This window comes from Patiria miniata, unplaced genomic scaffold, assembly GCF_015706575.1.
Source record: "Patiria miniata isolate m_02_andy unplaced genomic scaffold, ASM1570657v1 HiC_scaffold_20, whole genome shotgun sequence".
Taxonomy (NCBI): domain Eukaryota; kingdom Metazoa; phylum Echinodermata; class Asteroidea; order Valvatida; family Asterinidae; genus Patiria; species Patiria miniata.
The window spans coordinates 16133420-16154363 of record NW_024037059.1 but is presented as its reverse complement, the minus strand read 5'-3'; the positions used below and the strand labels follow the sequence as shown (position 1 = coordinate 16154363).

Here is a 20944-nt window from a genome sequence, read left to right as displayed (position 1 = left end):
CATAGAAATAAGACGGCTGTGAAATGGTGGTTGTGATTGGTCAGACCGCTCCATTACCATGATCCATGGTAACTACAAATTGCTTGAAACTTAATTGCATCTTGTGTTGCCGGCGAGCAGTAATAGAGTTGTTACTGGACCTGGCAATGACAACATCGTGAATGAAGGACAGCGTACAGCCCCAGTTTTCTGAGAGGCACTGATGAATGTAAACACAGAGGAATGACGACTTGAAGAGAAACAATCTGGATGAAACGGTCACGTTTTGAAGCTTGAACATCGCACGTTGAATGGAAAACCGAGTATAAGCTGAAATCTCATATATTTGTAGTCGTGTGTTTCTTGCGCATATCCATCAAACGCAGATGTGTAAGTAGAGAAGTCGAGAGCCAATTGGAGAAGCGGATTATATCGTCACGTGTGAATAATTAACTGAAGGAAATGATGCATGACCGGTGTTGAAATATCATACTAATTGAGGTGCATGGAGTGGGGGTGGTTTATACGTTGTTTCTGATGAGCTGTCGTCAGTATGGATGATGAAGCTAAGGAATGAACAGCAGAGAAATCTGCCTCCGTATCCAAGTTTCATTCCTGGGTATCAGTGAGTTTGTCTTGTGGAGTTTGCCATCATGGATTCAGCTCTACTACTTCGTGTAATAAACACGACAACTGGAATCCTAGGCATCCTTGGCAATGGCCTGGTTTGTCTTGTGATTGTCTTGGAGCGATCTATGCATACTTACACCAATGCACTGATTCTACACCAAGCTACCATCGATTTCTTGGCATCTATCTTTATCATCGGTTATGAGTACATCCCAAGAACCAGTCAAGTCGGTGAGACTCCTGCTGGATACCTCCTTTGCTACTTGTGGAACTCTCGGTATTTCATGTTTACCTTCTTCGTAGCTTCTACCTACAGTTTAGTGACGGTAACTTTTGAGCGTTTCTTTGCGATCGTTTATCCGTATCGATACCAGAGATATTTCGACGGCCGGAAAGCTATTGCCGTCTGCATAGCTTGCATTTGGGCTATCGTGCTAACTTTTCGAATCTACGCGTTTTTTCAGTGGTCGGTGGATGATGGTGGAAAGTGCGGCTCTAGGTCGGTAGGGGGCGTCCTAGCAGTGGTCTTATTTCTGCTTCAGTATGTAATTCCTCTGTCATTGATGACTTACATGTACATCAGGATAGGAATTGAAATATCACGAAGCGCCAATCGCATTATCCCTACAGTGTCTGAATCAGATCCGCAGCATAACAACAACAACGCCAGAAGACTCTTACGCGCACGTCGTAACACCCTTAAGACACTTGTCATTGTCTTCATCACATTCGTGCTTTGCTGGTCTCTCAACCAAGTCTTATTTTTCATGCATAATATGGGATGGCAACCTTTAGATTTCACCAGTACTATTTACATAACATCGACAGCTCTCCTTGCCTCCAATGCGTCGGTTAATCCGTTTATTTACGCCTTCAAGTATAAGACATTTCAGCAGGCATTGCGCCGGTTACTGTACCGTGTGACGGGCCGTCAGGACCGCCTTAATAATGTCACGGACGACATCCCAATCACAGGCCAGATCGATTGATCAGTATATTTGCTTGAATCCTGACAACAGAATTGCACCCGTATACCAATTACCGTCAAGAGCTCCAAGCTGTGTTCAATCAAGAACAGTTAATAGAGAGGTGTTCTACAAGGAAAACCAACGCCTGGCTTGTTCAACCTCGTCTGAAAGTGACGCGACGAATCTTCGAGCAAAATGCCAACATCACCGTTGTTTGTTAACACTATAATTCACAATTGTCCAGCGCTTAAACTAACATTCATTATCGTAAAATGTTTGCACTAAATCAAACATTCTCTGCAATATGTTTGAAAAGATGGGAAAATCAAGACCATTGACACTTTAGGCTTGGGCCATTTCACGGGCAATGTTAACAACACGGCTGTTTATCGAGTCATTCGAGCTATTCTCTCAGCTCGGACGAATGGTTATACGCGTGGATTTACACGTGGATTTCGTAATAATGTGTAAATTAAATTTCTAATGGTTGTACAAAAGGTCACGTTTAAAGACAATAATGGAGGAAATGTGGGAAATCTAGAAGTACCATATAGGGGAAAAGCTAGCCAGAGATCTTTCGGGAGAATGAGGGGAAATTTGACTGTTAACTTTTTAATTAATTTTGTATTAATGATGGTACCTTTTAGTAAGTTTTGTGCATGCCATTTTTAAATCTGCCTAAATGGATATAGCCGGGAATATTACTGGAGGACATAAACAATTTAATGCGTTTTGTTTGATTCCAACGAGGTTCATAGTTCGAAACACAAACAATATCCTGAGGAAAACGGCAAACATGGCAATAAAATATTCTGACGTTTTGATTATCGCTTCGTATTTGAGCTCACAAAAAGTACATGATAGCACAAACCGTCCTTTACTTTCACTTCCGAAAGGTTTGGCGAAAGAATGTAAACGAGGAAAAAAAGGAACTTCGGCTAACTAATGGACAACTGAAATCACATCGAAATCACGAACCCTGCAGATAAACACTTGTCAAAGGGAAATTGGGACAAAATGGAATAATTTGGTATGCGTTTGCTATTATATTGTGTTGTATTAGAGTAGGCATATACATGTAACATAGAAACGAATCTTAATCTCTCCAAGGACAGGTGGTGGGCAAGGCTCGTAGATTCTTAACACCAAAACGCCCCCTTTCTCTGTTTTTTTCTGCAACTGATGTTTATATGGGCGTCCTGACTTTTGTCATTTGGGAACGAGGTTGGAGACAGGAACACGCGATAACGTACACCATTAATAATGCTCGTTTATGGTTTTCTTTGATAGATGTTTAATCTGTCGGACTCGTCCATATTGTTAGTTCGCTGGGGAGCACGCCCCCACGTGATGCCTTCGTTTAGCAAGGACCCGATGATACTGATTGACATGACAAGGTCATCGATTCTCTATTAGGAACTGCCAAATTACTGGAGCATTTTGGAACCATTGATTAATATTTTTTCCAATTTTGAAGTATTGCAATTAATGTACGCTTGCTTGTCATTGTAGTTGTGTATTAATTAAAGAACTTCATACAACCAATTTCATTTCAATGTACCAGTGAATTCGTAGCCTTTCAATAAATTAATTAATTAAATTCATAAATTGAGTTGATGAATACTCTATAATGTGCTCAGAATTTAATACTTTTCCCCATTCTTTCTTTGCATGCATTCTATGATTGACATTCAATTTAATTTTTTGAGCTTTCAAATTAAAAAAAAAGAGTCTTTATATGTAAAACTCCTTTTTTTTGCATCAACGCTCCTTTTTGCTCTATTGCTTTTAGTATTATTCAATTGGCATGTTTTTGCCTTACACATGAAGTCAGAATTGAGGTACTGAAATAAGCATTCCTATATAACATAGGAAGACAATTCAATAATTACATGTTCCATCGCAGATAATTTACATTTTTTTTTTTTGAAGCCATGTAGATATAAAAGATTTCTTTTGTATTCCATTGGCATCCTTCAGCTTTCAGTCAACAAAAATGAGGAAATTGGGCACGAAGGTTTTTAATGGACCAATACAATGCATGCACAATATGTTGAAAGTTGCACTGATATGTAGGATCAACCAATGGTAGGCCCATAGATGAAATCATATCGGCAGAGTGACGGTTCAAATTTGTTGTGATATAATGTAATTGAATTTATTTCTACTTATAGCGTGAAAATGAGTTCGTTTTCGATTGAATTGACAGAGCCAGCTGCAGGTGGGAAAGGAATGAAAAGCGGGGGAATGGCTGGAAATATTTCAACATTTTATTTTCAAGGAACTTTGTGATGTAAGGCAAGGCTTTTAATATACTTTCATCATCTTGGCAGTAAGTCAACACGAATAAATGGAAGTAACGGACAACACTATAAGCTAGACTTCACGGCGAGGTCGTGTTGCTAAGGAAAACGATAACGTCAAGTGGGACGGGCAGATTTTGTTCCTGACAGCATGAGACTTAGGATGAAAGTATAACTATTCCCTCTTAACACATTGATGGAATACCCAGCATAAGCTGCAAAATGTCTGTGGAATTAAGCAAGGTAAAACTTTCATTTCTGGTCGGCAACATTTGATGTTCGTGACAGGCGCTTGTTACACACGTCCGCCCCTTTATTTGGGTTTCCTCTGAGCCGTGTTTTCATCGATGTATGCGCGCGTGCAGACCAAACACCGCTCTCGCGCATTGGTTGGGCTGACAGCGTTGCTGTGATACCAAACGATCTATCTCCATAGCGATGGCTTCCAATTTTGATGGCTGAGATAATAAGTCACGCAACTGGATTTGATCGATTGATTGCAATGCGGGAAAGTTCGACAATGTCGTTAATTTAATGTTATCAGCATTCTGCACGGTAATGGATGGTTTGTAATTAAAAAATAACCCCGTGGAACATGATGCATGACGCACCTCGCATATTCATGTTACCTCAAAAAGTCATTATTTTACATTTACAGCATTATTTAATAACCTGTGGTTTAAACAGTCAAACAACTCCGCGTAAACGCGTTGTTAATGTTTCAAATGTTGATGCCAAATGAAAAAAAAACCGTCGTCGTAGGACTGAGATTTGAATATTGCCATAACGCCATGTGATAATCGGATTTCTGCAGCCGAATGGAGTGCATGGAACTTTGATAAAACGACACTAAGCCATCGAGACATAGAGCTACACTGATAGTTCTCCCAGGAGAAAACACTGATTGGCTTTTAGCTTTTAATTTTCACGTCACGGCGGATTTAATGTCAAGAATCCGATAGCCTGCAATGTAAGCGGAGAAACATCTTAACAAGAGAGACGTCTTGTCCTCAAAGCTTTTGCAAAATTGGTAAGAGTTGACTTGCGGACACAATATCCCCCCCCCCCTTCTAGTCACTTCAGACCTTAAAGCCGATGCCCCATTAATTAATACCTTGTATTCACAACATACACTCTCTTTTTGATATAAAATCTACACAACATATGGCAGTCATAATAGCGTTAATCAATACGTTTGCTTCCTTTTCTCTACCAGACAACAATTATTACTTTCATGACAATCAAGTTATTAACCCCCGTTGCTAGGATACGGCACGAGTTGGACGGCCTCAATTTCGCTTAAAGGGGTCAGCGTGTCGCAGATTCTTTTGAGGATAAATAACGGATCATGACTCCGAGAATCGAGCCTTTTCTGAATTAAGTTTTTGTCTGCTTCTTGACTTATACATCGTCAACTTGCAACATTAGATAATTACATGGCAGTCACATCACATAGTGTGGTAATAACCTGTAAAAGCACTGATTCCATTTCTAAGCGCAGATTACATTGTTCATAGTGCAGTGGGTATCTCAGTGTTTTACTGTGAGGGACATAATACGCTTTACGTCGTCAATTCGCTAGAATAGTTCGTTCTGTCATGATTAGAACAACATGAAATGCATCAGACGGTAACACAAAGGACGGAATATTGCGATTAAATATAAACAAACGGAACAAGTCGCAATCATTGTAAATTGATTGCAACTGTCTATCAAAAGTTTTTGGAAAGATGAAAAACCTACACGTCCTTATCGAGGAAAGGGCGGATATCATCATAAAGACCAGTGTTGTAGTCGAGACCGGATAGTCCGAGACCGAGACCGAGACCTGAAGTTGCGAGACCGAGACCGAGGCCGAGACCAGCCCCTTCAAGGCGGACCGAGACTGAGACCGAAATGGTCCGAGACCGAGACCGAGACCGAGACCACGGATAATAAATAACAATAATCTAAATAAACAACAAGACACTAATTACAGCTGAACAGTCTGTCCTTGAGATGTTGATGTTCATGGGGATGTGAAGGAAGTGATTGAAAGTTAGGAATCACTTGTACCTGCTTAATTGTGTCATGCGAGTGCTCTTCGTGTTTGCTTCATGCCATAAATTACAACATGGCAACATAATTTGTTATTGTCACAATCAATAAAAAAAAATGGAAACAACCTAATTTAAAGAAGGGGAAAACCTTATTTGATGTACTCCATATATTTTTGCCACTTTTTAAAAAATATATATATTTTTAAAAATATATTGTTTAACTACTATAAAGTGTAAATCTGATGAAGAAACTCTAACTTAGGAGTACGACAATTTGTACTAGTTTTTGCAAAACTTGAACATGTTGAAACTTGACAAAAGTAAAAAGTTAAAGGTGAATGTTTCATCTGATAGGAACTCAGACCCTAAACTCCACAGCCACCACTTTGTTTCAGCAATGACCACTAACGGATATTTAAATGCAACTTTAATTTTACATTAGACCTCCATGTAAACCTGATTCGAAAAAAAATTGGGGGGCAAGAAAATATTGATTTATTTTTCAAAATTTCAGTCATGGAATATAGATTTGTACATGTATACCAAACAATTGAGAGATGGTAGCCAGATATGGATTGGTCTGCCCCCCCCCCATCTCTCTTTGTGATTCTCCTTTCAACCCTGCATGTTTGTGTGTCCCCTACATGTTTGTTTCTTGTTCCTCTGTCATTTACCTCTGAAGAAGGCCTGGCTAAGGCTGAAATGTAATGCCACTTTATTTTTGTTTAATGTCAATAACGTTACATATACTATAGAAGATTGATGAACCATATTTGCCTAATCTATCTTCCGTTAATCTGCCCGCCGTCATCATCGTCATTAGCCTATTTGAGAATATGGCCGACACAATAGAAGGGCGCTGTCACAAACTGAATGTGGTGGGTGAGATGTACTTTTAGGATTTATGGCTCAGTGCGCTCGCCTCTCTGTGTTTTGTACCGTGCCATCGTATCGCCAGCATCGGCTACCTTGCTGGGCGATTTACTTGAATATTTTAGTACGACATATTGCCAATATATTAATCGTTTATTGTGATGGCCGTAAACAACATATAGCGATTAATGGAACACAATTCTTCTCTACTCATGCAAATGCAATTGACATTTAGGAAGGAGACGAGGCAGGCAATTAGACTCTATTTTTGTGTGACCATGGCAGTAGCCCAATTTGTGTTTATCACAGATGAAAAGATGAATACATGGCGAGTCAAAAAGAAAGTGACCGTGTGATAAAAAAAATGGCACGCTCCATTTTGTAAAAAATATAATTGGGATAAAGAACATGTTATTGAGTAGTAACTGTGAACATTTCACGTAATTTGCATACTTTATTCCCAAGTCGTGTCTATTTTAATAAAGAGATCACAAAATTCAGTTGTCCACCACTAATACCAATTTAACGGTCTACGAATGGATGAATATCCATTAATAAATATAATGAAAAAAAAAACCACGTTTTCCCGCCTCCACGAATATAGGAAAAATTGAAAAGGAAAATAGAAAAAAAATCACCAATATTTCTAGGGAAAAAGAGTTGAATTGTTCCCCATATTCAAAATACAAAATCTGACGGTAATAATGTTTCAGTCTTGATTCATAAGATTTAAATCTCAGTTGTATTTGGAATCAATGAGGATCGCTATAAAGTGCTTGTTTCAACAGATCATCCCACAATGAAAGCGAGAAATAAGAAAAGGAGCAATGGTTATTGGACTATGCCTCACTCACTAGAAAGTGAAAAGAGACATGTCCATTAGCATCACACTGCAGTTACATTTGCCCTAAACTGATTCTTTACTTAACCCTAAAAGGGCAGGGGGCGGAATCCGCCCCCCCCTCACTTTTTGGCTGGTCTCGACTCGAGACCAGCCAAAATATCGAGACCAAAGGGGACCGAGACCGAGACCTGCAAAAAGTGGTCTCGAGACCGAGACCGAGACCTTCAACACTGATAAAGACTGTCTAATAATATGGCGGAGTCGGTTTCGCATCGCTAGATTGTTTCCAATCGTTGCTCGCGTTACTGTTAAGTAACTTGTAACTGGAGAAACGAGGTTGATATATTACCTGCAGACTAATGGGCGCACCACTAAAATGCAAAAATGCCGTCCGAAATAGCAATTATATATCGCATTATTTTCCAGAACTTATATAAAGCTATAGGGAATCAATTTTTCAAATCACTATAGTTTGAAATTAAAAGCGAAAAATATAAACAGATTTTAAATTGAAAGCAGAAAAAACGTAACAGAGTTTTTATTTTAATGCTTTTAGTAGGACTTTTGAGTTACGCCAGTCAAACGTGACATTTCATCATACTCTATGGACTACCCGCTTATACCCCAGATAAAAGGCCATTCTTTTGATTTCTGCTCTCCAATCGTCTTTAAAGCTTTCACCCTTTGAGACTTAAATGTCTCAATTTTTGTTCCAGCTATTTATTAAATGGAAGAAACTGAAAACCCTTAGCAATTAATGGTCGGGAGATGGATAAAATGGCAAGACAGAAAGTCATCCTTGAGAAGTGATGTTGAGAAGAATGCACATCTTATACATCAATCGATATTACCAGGGAGTTCATTGTTCTATATCAAATGAATTCATGTCTTAATTGCAGGCTGAACATTGCTCCTTCTTGATGGGCTTTCTGCCTATCCAATCATGTAAAGAGTACAAAATAGAGTGCCGAACGTTATGTCATGTTGTTTCTGATTGGTGCATTCGCGTTCGCGATTACTGGGCGGATACTCCGCACATACTGTGCACTGTGTCTGACGGCCATACCATTATTGGTGTAGATTGGGTGTAAGTAGTACACTCAGAACTCACTGCAGGTAAAAGCTTATAAGCTGACCTGACTTGTGTTGAGTGGAGTAGACAGGAAATTAAGAGTGAAAGGCACGGAACGAGCCATCGATCGTAGGTTTAACTGTCAAATTAATGCAGGATAGGAATAAGACAAGATCGACTAACTCGCGTACTGTCTCATTTCGCTTACTGTATCAAGACTAGAAGGCCTGAATCCTTAAGCTTGGTGTGAATCTGACTGACCAAAACACAAGATTCTTAATGGCGTCTAGTCTGTTTCTTCGTATTGTCAACACCTCATCTAGTGTCTTAGGCATCGTGGGCAATTCTCTAGTCAATTTTGTCATCATTTGTGAGCGATCCATGCATACCAACACTAACGCGCTGATTCTGCACCAAGCAACTATCGATTTCGCTGCATCTATCTTCATCTTACTTCACGAGTACATCCCTCCATTCAATCCAGTACCGGAAGGAGTCTGGGGAGAAATTCTCTGCACCTTTTGGAACTCTAAGTATTTCCTGCTCAACTTCTTCGTCTTATCAACCTACAGCCTCCTTGCCGTTACATTTGAACGCTTCTTTGCCATCGTGTATCCGTATCGATACGAACGCATCTTTGGACGCAAAAAGGCGATTGGACTGATCATAGGTCTTCTGTGGTTGATTGTTTTAACTTTCCGAGTTTACGTTTTCTTCCAATGGCATGTGGATGAAACAGGAAAATGCTTGACTAGCCCCAGTGGCAGTGGACTTGGTGTTGTGATATTCCTCCTACAGTATGCCATTCCATTAATTCTAATGACATATATGTACTCACGAATCGCCTTCGAGTTATCGAGAAGTGCGCGCCGTGTCTTACCGGCAGTCTCTGCTTTAGATCCACAGCACAACGACCAGAGCGAGTCGCTCTTACGAGCACGTCGTAACATCTTCAAAGCACTGCTCATTGTGTTTGTCACGTTCATCATTTGCTGGTCTATGAACCAATTTCTGTTTTTCCTTCACAACATGCATTGGCGCACATTAGATTTCACCAGCACCATTTACGTTATCTCCGTGGCTCTGCTTTCACTGAATGTGTTCGTCAACCCCTTCATCTACTCGTTCAAGTATAAGAAGTTTCAGCAGGCTTCGCGGCGGCTGTTGTACCGTGCGACGGGTCAATTAGACCGCTTAAATGTCACGGACGACATCACGGCCACAGGATAAAGTCGAAATTGCCTCAGATTTGTTTAATCCTCATACTTGAAGTCAGAAAAGATATTCGACTTTTGAACTCAACGAAACCTGAACACTCACGTAATTTAATACCTGTTAATTATATATTGTTATGTTTCAACCTTGTATGTCACACTTTAGGAGCTAAACTGCAATACTTAGTTGAAATGTGGTTCTAGGTGTATGATCCCTTTCGATTGGCAGTAAATATAGAAGACGACAGCCAAAAAAAAAAAAAAAAAAAAAAAACCACGACCATTTTAGTACTTAAAATGATCCACTTTTAATATACTGAGGTATGAATTAACGGACTGTAAATATTGGTCATTGTTTAAACGACCATTTTGTTGAGGAAAGAAATGTTGTGATTATAATGTGATTCTGCAATAGTTTATCTGTCAGAGTAAATCTATAACTCAATACGCACTTTATGTATATATCGTATACATTTACATATATGAATGCAAAGTTCATTTTAATGACAGGCAAATGCAGTGGTAGACAACATGAAGTTGAAATGTGCCAGCACTACACGGCTATATAAAGTGATTACAGTGATTGTCAATCACTCTAAACGGTTGGATTCCGTTGCAGAATCGGAAGCCGCTAACGCCTCAAAAGGAACATAGCTTCAAATTATATGAACCAAAGAAAGGTTTAAAAATATTACCAAAAAAGAGGTGCACAAATCTTTAAAGAAAACTAAATGATTATTTTGAGAAGAGCAAGGCCGAAATATTCCATGCCCTACGGAAACTTATAAGAAGCAAATTTCTGGAAGATTATTAGCAGTAATCGTTTTCTTTTTAGCATAGTGATATACACAGGGTATCGATTATGTAACTTACTATCATCTGTTTAGTTAGAAATGTCATTATTCTTTAGCTACTCAAAACATCACATTGAAAATTGAAATTGCGTCTTGAACTAATTAAAGTTAAAAATACTGAGTAAAATTTTGCAGATAACATTTTGATCAAACAAATCTCCGTACACAGTTGAATACAAAGCACCAAAGCTCACTGTGAATAGCGCCCTCTATTGGCAAGTGGCCAGTATGAATTAACCATCATGTTTGATTGCGTGGATAGAACAAAATAAAATGAGCAATTTCACAGCTGAAGAAAGGATTTTGTGTCTACAGTTAAAAAGACTATATTATAAGGGTCTCATTTTTTGACAAGATGAGAGTGCTTTCATGTTTTAACGTAAAATTTTGCTTAAATAATACACCGACTAGTGTATTTATTTTTCATTAACTGGGGTGCATAATATAGAGTGTCACACACTGATCAACGATACGCAAAATCAGTCGAGTAATCCGATTGTCGATGTCTACGCCTGTCCAAGGATACATTTAAGTGTCATGTTTTTCACGAAAACCAGGCATGTTATACAGGGTTACAGATGATAACATCATCCTTCGTGCTATCAAAACGTGACAAGATAATCCGTTTTGGCTAGTGGACCAATTGGAGAGTGTTTTTCTAAGAATCAAAGTGACGCGATCACGGAAATTCTGAACGGTTTAACAAACCACTCAAGGACAGCGGCTACGGAGGAAAAGTGAAATGAGATTGAAACAAACAACCAGAGACAGGTGATGTCAATTGGTGCGTAAGACCGCTGACTTTTACTTGTGCGGCAATTCAATTTTGCGTGTTGTAATGTTCATTACACTTGAGAGGGGTCGTGAAAAGGGCATGAAAACTCTTCAGTAACGAACGAGAATCCAATTTGCAGGGGTCAGTTGTGAGGATTTGTTTCTGGAGGGGGCACTCAACGCGTTTCCAGCAACTAAACAGCTCTTTAAAAATGTATCCTCTTCAATTTGGATAGGTTACATGAGACCGTTTATATTCGCTATCGGGGACACCGGGGTAAGCCTCGAATGGGGGGGGGGGTGCACATGTTTTGCCTTACACAGTGTTATCACCCGTCCACATTCAAGGAATTGGATAAAACATATTATCAAATAATATTTAAAAGAAAACGGTTAATATTAGAGTATCAGTAAAAGTCTCTTAACAATAACATTTCAGTCATCTGCGGATATATTTACAATGTTCTTGCAGTCGAGCTATTCGCACCTATCTGTTTGCGTCTCCTTCTAAGACAAGCCATAAAATCGTTTTGTTTTTTGCTCGAAGCTTTTATTTCAAGATTAAGAAATATTAATTGGACAGGATCTGCAGTTGTGCTGTACTTCGGCTTCGAGATGACGGCAAAGAAAAGTCTCAAGATAGCTGCAAGGTCATGGGAAATAAGTGGTACATCGATATCCTTTTGAAGTTTGAAATTTATGCGTACGAAGACAAGGACGAAATAAACAACGTCACTCCATATCAATTAACGCTTTCAATTTCGATGCAGATATATTATAAAAGGGCGCAACGCAATTTTACCCACTTCTTTAATAGAGCCCTCTATTATCTCAATTAGATAAAGCAATATCCAGTACTTTTTTTGTGAAGTTTGGACGTGTTCTTCTGAATGCCAACGAACATGGGGTGGCCTTATTAAAGTCTGTTTTTTGGTATGCAAAATGTTAGCTTTTTCCCCTCTTGATTCCAAGTTAATTTTCCCCCTCACTTTTATTGAAGGGGGACGAGCAAGTTGAAAAGTACTTGACTTGACTTACTTGACTTAAATGCTCAGTCCCATGGGACCCTTGCGCTCCCCTGTTGTAGACAACCTCGAATGCCCTCACGCTGAGATGCTCGGCGTTCGGCTGTTGCTATAGGAAGGCCGGTGTCCTCACGAATTTGTGAGATCCACTTCTTTGGAGGTCTGTTGAAAAGTACAACATGTACTTTATAAGCTAGTGTACCAGTCAGTCATTGGCGAAGGTTGAAAGTCAAGTCAGTGATTGCTGAAAGGACACGTAACTTGGATCCATAAAAATGTCATATTTTTTTATAGGGCTCGTTCAATGACGGCCATGATGATCTCTGTATGTAGGAGAAATGCAACTGCATATTTTACGCAATCAAGCACGCATTGCGCAGTGTTGAAAATGTTCCAAACACGCGTGCTGGTTGCTCAAAATGTGTTCGAAATACGACGCATCCGATGCGCGTTACATAAGTTGACGCTCAAAATGTAGGAAATGACGTCATTTGAACGAGACCTATAACTTAACATTTTGTACACGTTTTCCTGTCGCATTTTAGAAAGTAACTTCGCGACCGTATTTGATATACCTAGAACATAAAAACATAATCTCAACGCACAATTTTACACATGAGGCTTAAACATGTATAGAAAGAGACAAAATTGAACATGAACATTGAAACAATAACGCAAAGGCTTGACCTGGGACAGACAGACGAACGGCCAAAACGGACGGACAGATTTCATAATTGGCTTTTGCTGTAATTTTCGGAAATGAACTATTTGAGGGGTTAGTATAATAGATCAAACATTGTTACACTGACATTTTTGAAGTTTTGTGTTCGAAAAGTTGGAAAAACCAAGAAAAACAAAAATGTTCAAGTAGTCTGGTTCCCTGACTCCACAAAAGATAAAAAGGATCAATTTATAGATGCCAGAAAATTGTAAGGCAAGGGAACCAGTCTTAGCTGGCCTGCACCCGTTCATGAACATGTAACCAATAGCAAACAAAATTTGGACTGAAAAAATGGTAAATTTGGAGCAGTAGTTGCAAAATGGTTAGGTTTTTCCAACGCTGGTCGGCCGACCACCGTTGGAAATGTATACAAAAATACCATTTTCTGGAAAATGACTTCACACCAGGTGCCATAATTTTACAAGATGCTTGAGACTGTCATTTACCATCATCCTAGTAAGGTATTTCGTAAAAACTTGGTAGTTATATTTTTCGATGTTTGCAAATGTTGTATATTCCCTTTAACTTAAGGCACTGAGAGTAGAGGAATATTTTTTTTTTTACACAGACAGAAAGACATCGCGATCAACGGACAGACAAACATTCAGACGTTGACCGAATCTATTCAATGAATAGTGCAATCGTTAAACGAGTCAATTAGCTACATGTACAATGTTCGGCGGAAATTTATAAGAATTCCTCTGATTCACGCAACAGTTATGCAGTCAGTTTGAGTGGGTGCATGGCAGCCTATACAGCCTATACACCAACACAGTAGCCTGTGCAAAGAAAACACGTGACGTCATAATGCTATTATATGCATCAAACCAACCGTTGCTTTACATATTCATATAATGGACGATCCCACGCCATCAGTGCACGTTCCAACCGTTCGCTATTGTGAACTCAACTGCTATACAAATTCCCTTCAGGGATCAACGGTGGGCTGAATATAACTCGTACGTTCACACGCTTCTCACTCTACCCGTATTTCATTTCTGACGGCCAATTTTTACGAGTTTTAAATCAACATTTTTTTCTGCGACGATCTGCAAGATCGCCATCAGCGTCGTGACGATTGAGAACAAGGAGAACATCACCTTTTACTAGTGCGTGGATGGTGGAAACATCACACTGCATCTACCGACACAGTGCGCCACATGCACGAGAATCGTTTGTATATGACTCGTCATTTCTCAACGTCTGATTCATTTATAGATTGTACCAATTAAGCCACTTACAGCTTGGAATTCGGTTGTGGAACTGATATTACAATCTGATGAAAGATGCTGGAGAAAATTTGATCCGGATCTTGACCCAAACCACTGGAAACAGTAAGAAACACAACCAACCACGCGGAGGAACTGAGACGACATTATTTGTCTGATTGCGTTTTTAGAATTGTTGTGATTTTGTTCGAGAATTAATCGACAATATGTCCATAGCCGGAAGTATTGCAGGAGAGTCGGTGTACTATGAAGAACCATACTCGGGTACGTATATCAACTTTAGACTAGTGGTTGGATTTGAAATTTCTTACATTTTTTTTTTATAAACTAAATTTAAAGTGTGCACGTACACGTACACACATGACGTACTTGACTACTAGTCGCTAGTACTACAACAATCATACTGACAATCGTACGTTAAACCATGGATTAATTATATTTTAACAGGAATGATAATCAATGCTTTATGATGATGAGGGGAACGATTTTTATATTGAAAATTGACCATAATCGTTATTTAATTGAAGATGTGAATATGACGATGATGATTACGATTTAGGCTGACTATAATTGTGATATTTCATTTGAAATGTTGGAATATACCGTACATAATTATGGTACACAATCATGATTGTACTTGGTCATATATTGACCAAGCGTCTATCGTGCTCCTTGTCCTTGTTTTAACCTCAATTTCTTGGACTTATTTATTGAGATATATCTCTGTACATCCTGTAGTATAGTGTCTGTGAAACTGTCACTTTCAAGGTCAAGTTTATCCTCTACTTCCCGAACTGGAGTGAATTACTCAACCTCCTTTCCTCAAGGTTTTCATCCGTCATCACATTCCATATTGGTGGTTGGTTTGATACTCCAAACATCTTGGTTCACATGCAATGTTTACATACATTGCTCTATTTTGTAAACATACTTCCCGATATGGGCGATATGACCACATCCAGTGCACAAAATGGGTACCAGTTACAGTGATACTGATAGTTTTATCGTTTGGATCGGAACCAACTAACGATCAACGCAGTGGGATATCGAAATGCGTGTTTGGTTTCTTGAACCTTGACCTCGAGTCGACCTCAGCTGCCTCCTAGACCAATTTGCTCCATTTCTATTTGCGTATAATTTACCATTTTGTACGGTACGTGTACATGTACATGTACTACGGAACCTTATTTCTCCATGATTGTATGGGATATACATTACTAAGGCTATAACGTTTGTCACACAAATAGGTCCCATTAAACTCTATATGGGTACCAAAATTGTTTACGCTTGACTATTATTAGCAATAGGAAAAAGTACTACATGTATCAAGCTGTATTTCATGAATACGAACCACAAGAACTTTATGACCATTATAATTGGTAAGGTTGGAATTCCTTAGAGAACATTTTGGCACTCTGTGAGCTGTCCACACAGTGTTTACATCATGTTTGATATATGTTTAGCAACACTTGGCATGTTGTGGTTTGTGCACGTGCCATGTTTGCAACATTCCTCGGGGAAATTGGCTAAAGGACTCGGAAATTTAATGCACACTCGTCGACGGACTGGAAAAAAATCCCAATTCATGGCAAATATATCGATTTGTAATTTGCCTTGTATACTGATGCAGGCTCTAAACACCAATTCACCAGCCTTTGGTAAAAAATGAAAATAAATATTTTTAAGAATTAACGAAAATTGTATGTTTGCGACAAAAATAATGGAATGTGCCGATAGCTTTTTGAAGAATTGTGATACGTGAAATATCTTTGTTGATTAATTGTCATTTAATGTTGCGTATAATTATGAATATATTTTGCAACATTGCAGGTTGTGCTAAATGTATGTCACTCAGTTATTTTTTTTCAGGCGGGCTACCCATAAACGGAAGCCTAACTCGTAATTTGTATGTGACCTGAAGGAGGTCGAGTGACTGTGGTTATCGTAGCCCAGAGGGTCCTGATATTTGATTTACTGATCCAGGAGGTCCCATCGAGACCTCGCCAGCTGACTTGAAGAATCCAGCTGGTTTAGCCTGACCTTTGACCCGATTTCATGAAGCTACTAAGCAGAAAATACTGCTAATTGTAAATGATTGGGGAACCAGTATCAAGCTGTGTACATTGGATGACACTTTGGCTTGGTAACCTGTTTGTGCTGAGCAAATATTGTCTTTGCTTAGCAACTCCATGACATTGGACCCTGCAAAATGTAGAACGCTTTACGAAGACAACTAATTACAATGTAAATATGAAATGGAACTGACAGTGAAACGGTCATTCATAACTTTAAGAACCAAACTTTTTTTCTAAAAGATCTAAAAAAGATTCTCCCTTTATTTTATTGTAAACATGTTTGTTTGTCTGAATATCTGTTTGCTTATTGTTTGTTTGTATTTTGGTGTTGTTATTGCTATGCATTCTTCTTACAGTTCCAGGACCATGTCGGACATGTTGCATTAAGTGTCCCTGCCCAAGCATCCTCGCTACCTTAGCTTTCCTTGGAGGTGCGGCTTTGTTCTGTTTGGCGGGAGTCTTAGCTGGACAGCAAACATCGGAACTGTTCCAGGGAACTTACGTCCAAGATGATATGGATACATGGTAACGTTCAAAATGTATTTTTTATTATTATGGATGAATTAAAGGAAAAGTCCATTAATGTGTAACATTGATAGTATGACATGTTCGATTCCTGGGCCGACACGTTACTTCATTTTGTGTAAGTGATGTGCTCATCATGTTAATGTTTCAGTCAGTCAACTTTCGGTAGCTTTTACTCAGAAGTCGCTTTCATTACATGCATTTTGTTATTTTAATTTTTTTTTTTTTTTAATAATTTTCCTTTTGCACAGGATTGGGAACATCACGATAGGCTTGTACGTTGAGATCGCAGTCATGGCTCTCATTGCAGTAGCATTGCTGGGCATATCTTGTCTTGGTACGGGAGCAGTGAGGAAGGAGTTTATGTGGCGTTTCAGAACAAGAGCCAAAGGAAGATGTCAGACCGGATTGGTAAGAAAGACATGTCCATTCTTGAAGAGTTGAACATCTTAGAAAGAAAGTTCAATTACTCATGATTTGTTCTTGAAGAGTTATCAAGTAAATTAAAAGGAATTGTAACTTTGTGACATTGTCTGCGTATCTTAATGACTACAAACATGAGTGACACACCTAAACTACATAACTTCGGTGACATCAAATTACCAGATGGATTTTCAGAGAAATCTCTAGACAATCCGACTAGGTTTGTTTCTTCTTTTATTCCACAGTTCATGATCGTGGTATACTTGCTCCTCCTGCTCTGGCTGGGCCTGAGTTTTGTTTCGCTGGTTCCCATCGTCTTCTTTTACATCCAAAGACGTGGGATGTGTGTTGGCCTAGAATACTATGACCCCAACCAAGACAACCCCCCTGAAAAACCCTGCATTGACCTCAAGCAGTGGAGTAAGTTTCCATAGATAAACATAATACATGTACATGTTTATTATAAAGCTATTTTATGTTTGATGTATTTGATTCTTGATGATCCATTCAATGGTGTAACTTTTAGAAAGGAGTAAGTTATTCAAGTTAAAGGTATTGCGGCGATTCCTTGTAACTATTGTAGAAATTTCTCACATTAATGTGCTTGTAAATCCACTGTTTATACATGTAGAGCAGGAATAAAATGTTGCTGTATTTTGTTGTGTAGGTCTTGCTCCGGCAGACTACCAGGCTGATGCCAGGGATTTGGATAAGATATGCGATGATAAACTCCGTGCTTTGTGCGACAGCGTAAGTAGTTCATGTTGTGTATGTTTCGTTGGATTCGATGATGACGCCATTGTTTAATCTTCATTTGTTCTGTCTCAGTGTTGTCTCGCAGTAATGCATCATGTGATTTCCCCCCCAATTTTGCAGAATGTTCTCCTGTGGTACGCACTGGCGTTCTTTGCAGCCATTCTTGTCACACTGTCCATGGTAAGAAACCTGAATGACAAAACATACATGCAAATCTTTAAATAAAACAATACATTTGCCTTTCCTGTATTTCGAATAACAACACAATCATTTTTACCATGAACTTGATGTCATTCTTGTTATTCATGTACTATTGAATGTAAGTTATTAAGTTGTTTTTATGAATATTCAACAGCTGCACTACCTGATTAATTATGGCGCCAACTTTGCCAAACTCCGAGACCGTTTCAAAGACGGCTTTGCTAATCGTAAGTCTGGCGCCTACTTGGTACGTGCTAACTCGGTCAGAAGCAGCCGGCACGCCAGGAGCTCCCTGCGTGGAAGCCGAAATAATGTCCTCCGAGGATCCAGGGCGTCCCTTAGGACAACCAGTAACCATGGCAGCAACAATCACACGCTGAATGACACCAGTAATGCAGCTACACTGCGCATGACTGAATCCTATCAGAATCAGGCACTACAGAGTGGTGATGAGCTGTATGCGATGAGGCATATGAACCAAGATGTTCTGAATTATGATAGGGAACCTGTCTCGCATTTGCAGAATCACTATGCAGATCCACCTCGGCAAGCGCCACCACCAGCCTATGGCAGTGTTAATGGCAGTCGCCATGGCATTGACCAACCAGCATTGAGTTTGCCAGGTACTGAGACTGGTCCATCGAATGTGTATGGAAACCCACACGCTAACGGTCGGGCACCAAGTCACACAAGCAGCACTCTCAGTGGTAATGCTAGTGGTAACTACCCAGCAAATCCCAAAATGAACACTCTGGATTACAACCGAGACATCGACTATAAAAGGGATGATTACTACCCAAGAAGCAGTAATTTCAACTTGAAGCCCAATAATTACCATGACAACGTAGATGGGAGTGGTAGTGTCCATGGGAGTATTCAGCATAGTAGCGCAGGCGATAACAGTGATGGTGTTTTTGGAGGCAATCGATGGGGTTATAATAATCATTACCAAGGTGATGAGAGAAGCCGACGCCCACTTAGTAGCTTCACGGACCCAGAACCAGCGCCCTCTCTCGGCTCACCTTCGTCAGATAGAGCGCCGCCTAGAGGCTTCAATGAGTATTTCATATGATTGGTGCAATCATTGTCTCATTGAATTCCCCTTGGCTTACTTTTGTACAAACATAAGTTAAATTTAGTAAGTACCAGTTTAAGCAAACAACTACATCAATTCTTTGAATCCTAAAAGAAACCCGCTGAGACTACTATAATTACATTTAGTATCCATTCTTACTTTCGCTAAATCGTAAAAAGCACAGCTTTATCAGTATTACAATGTACTACGTTTATGAGACCTAAGAACAATTAGAAAGTCGAGTCGTACATGTATTTTGCTTTGCAAATGCGTATTTTTTGGACAATATTTCGTGGTATTTAGGCTAAAATGAAATCGTTACGTATTGATGGTTATGATTTAATCCACTTCTTTGAATAATCAGCAGTTAAGGTTTTTTTTAACAATACGTTGTGACTAAGCGAGTGAACGTTTATAAAGATTTTTTTTTATGTACCACTCAAGCGTTGCCGAACAAGTGAAAATGTATTCAGTTCGTATTGTTTACAAATCTTTGAAAGTTTTCAGTGTACATTGATCACAATTATGTAAATACTGACAATAGTTTGGACTAATAGATGTGTATATGTAATGTGTATATATTTTTGTATCCCAGTTTTGAGGAAATCATTTTTGTATTTTGCAATGGTTGAAAAGTTTAAAAGATTCGAGTGCTTGAGATGATGTTCGGTTTCTATGTACATGTAAGACTTGCTTTTAGATTAATACTTAATTTTTTTTGTTTGTTTAATTTGTTCACACAATGAGCAGGTATCACAGTTTGAAATTACAATACCTAGCAGATGTAAGACAGAAGACAGATTGTAAAAAGTTGTCAAAAAGAAATGCTGGGCTAATTGTAAATAATCTTTGCTTTTCAGAGCAGTTTTACCAGGAAGGATGAAACATCAATCAAACTGTACAAATATCGTGTAGATTTTAACTTGTGATTTCTAATGATTGAAATACAATATTTGTTTCAAGTTTTTTGCTGTTTTTAATACAAACAACCGATTGTTGTTTTATCATATCTATCGGTAAATCTGTTCATCACCGTTTTGAAACATTACATGTATTTCGTTACACAGACATCCATTTTGAAAACATTAGTCAGTCATTGTTTTAACGAGTTACTTGTTTTGTTTGTATTTTTATTTTAATAAATGCCTCACGTGAAGCCGAGATTTCATGTTTATAATTATCATTTTGATGCGTCTTCATTTTAGGTATTCTTTATAATCATTTAATTTGGAAAAAACAAATGTCCTTCGCTTCACTTTATTCCCCTAAAATATCCACAGTGTATATTATTGTATCTCTGCCATCGTTTATTGACATACCACTTCTTGATTTATGAACAAATTGGGCATCGATCAATTAGAAAA

The 20944-nt window shown here is 38.8% G+C and overlaps 3 protein-coding genes across 6 annotated transcripts in view; 2 read left to right on the top strand and 1 right to left on the bottom strand.

Annotated features, from left to right (window-relative positions):
- Positions 1-20944, bottom strand: part of LOC119727569 (sulfotransferase 1A1-like) — a 37980-nt gene that overhangs the window by 13303 nt on the left and 3733 nt on the right. For 3 of the 4 annotated variants that reach the window (XM_038199499.1, XM_038199501.1, XM_038199502.1), the window contains exon 2: positions 12589-12737. The gene's annotated coding sequence lies outside the window, so the exon portion shown is untranslated. Of the gene's footprint in view, positions 1-12588; positions 12820-20944 lie in introns of all 4 variants that reach the window. The other variant, XM_038199500.1, reaches the window with a different exon arrangement.
- On the top strand, positions 183-2798 carry LOC119727573 (allatostatin-A receptor-like). Its single transcript, XM_038199507.1, has one exon. The coding sequence runs from the start codon at positions 633-635 to the stop codon at positions 1596-1598; it is 966 nt and encodes a 321-aa protein (XP_038055435.1). The 5' UTR covers positions 183-632; the 3' UTR covers positions 1599-2798.
- Positions 14144-20757, top strand: LOC119727568. The gene is made up of 7 exons (XM_038199498.1): positions 14144-14789; positions 16957-17125; positions 17377-17536; positions 17794-17968; positions 18216-18298; positions 18425-18484; positions 18660-20757. The coding sequence occupies exons 1-7, from the start codon at positions 14732-14734 to the stop codon at positions 19575-19577; spliced, it is 1623 nt and encodes a 540-aa protein (XP_038055426.1). The 5' UTR covers positions 14144-14731; the 3' UTR covers positions 19578-20757.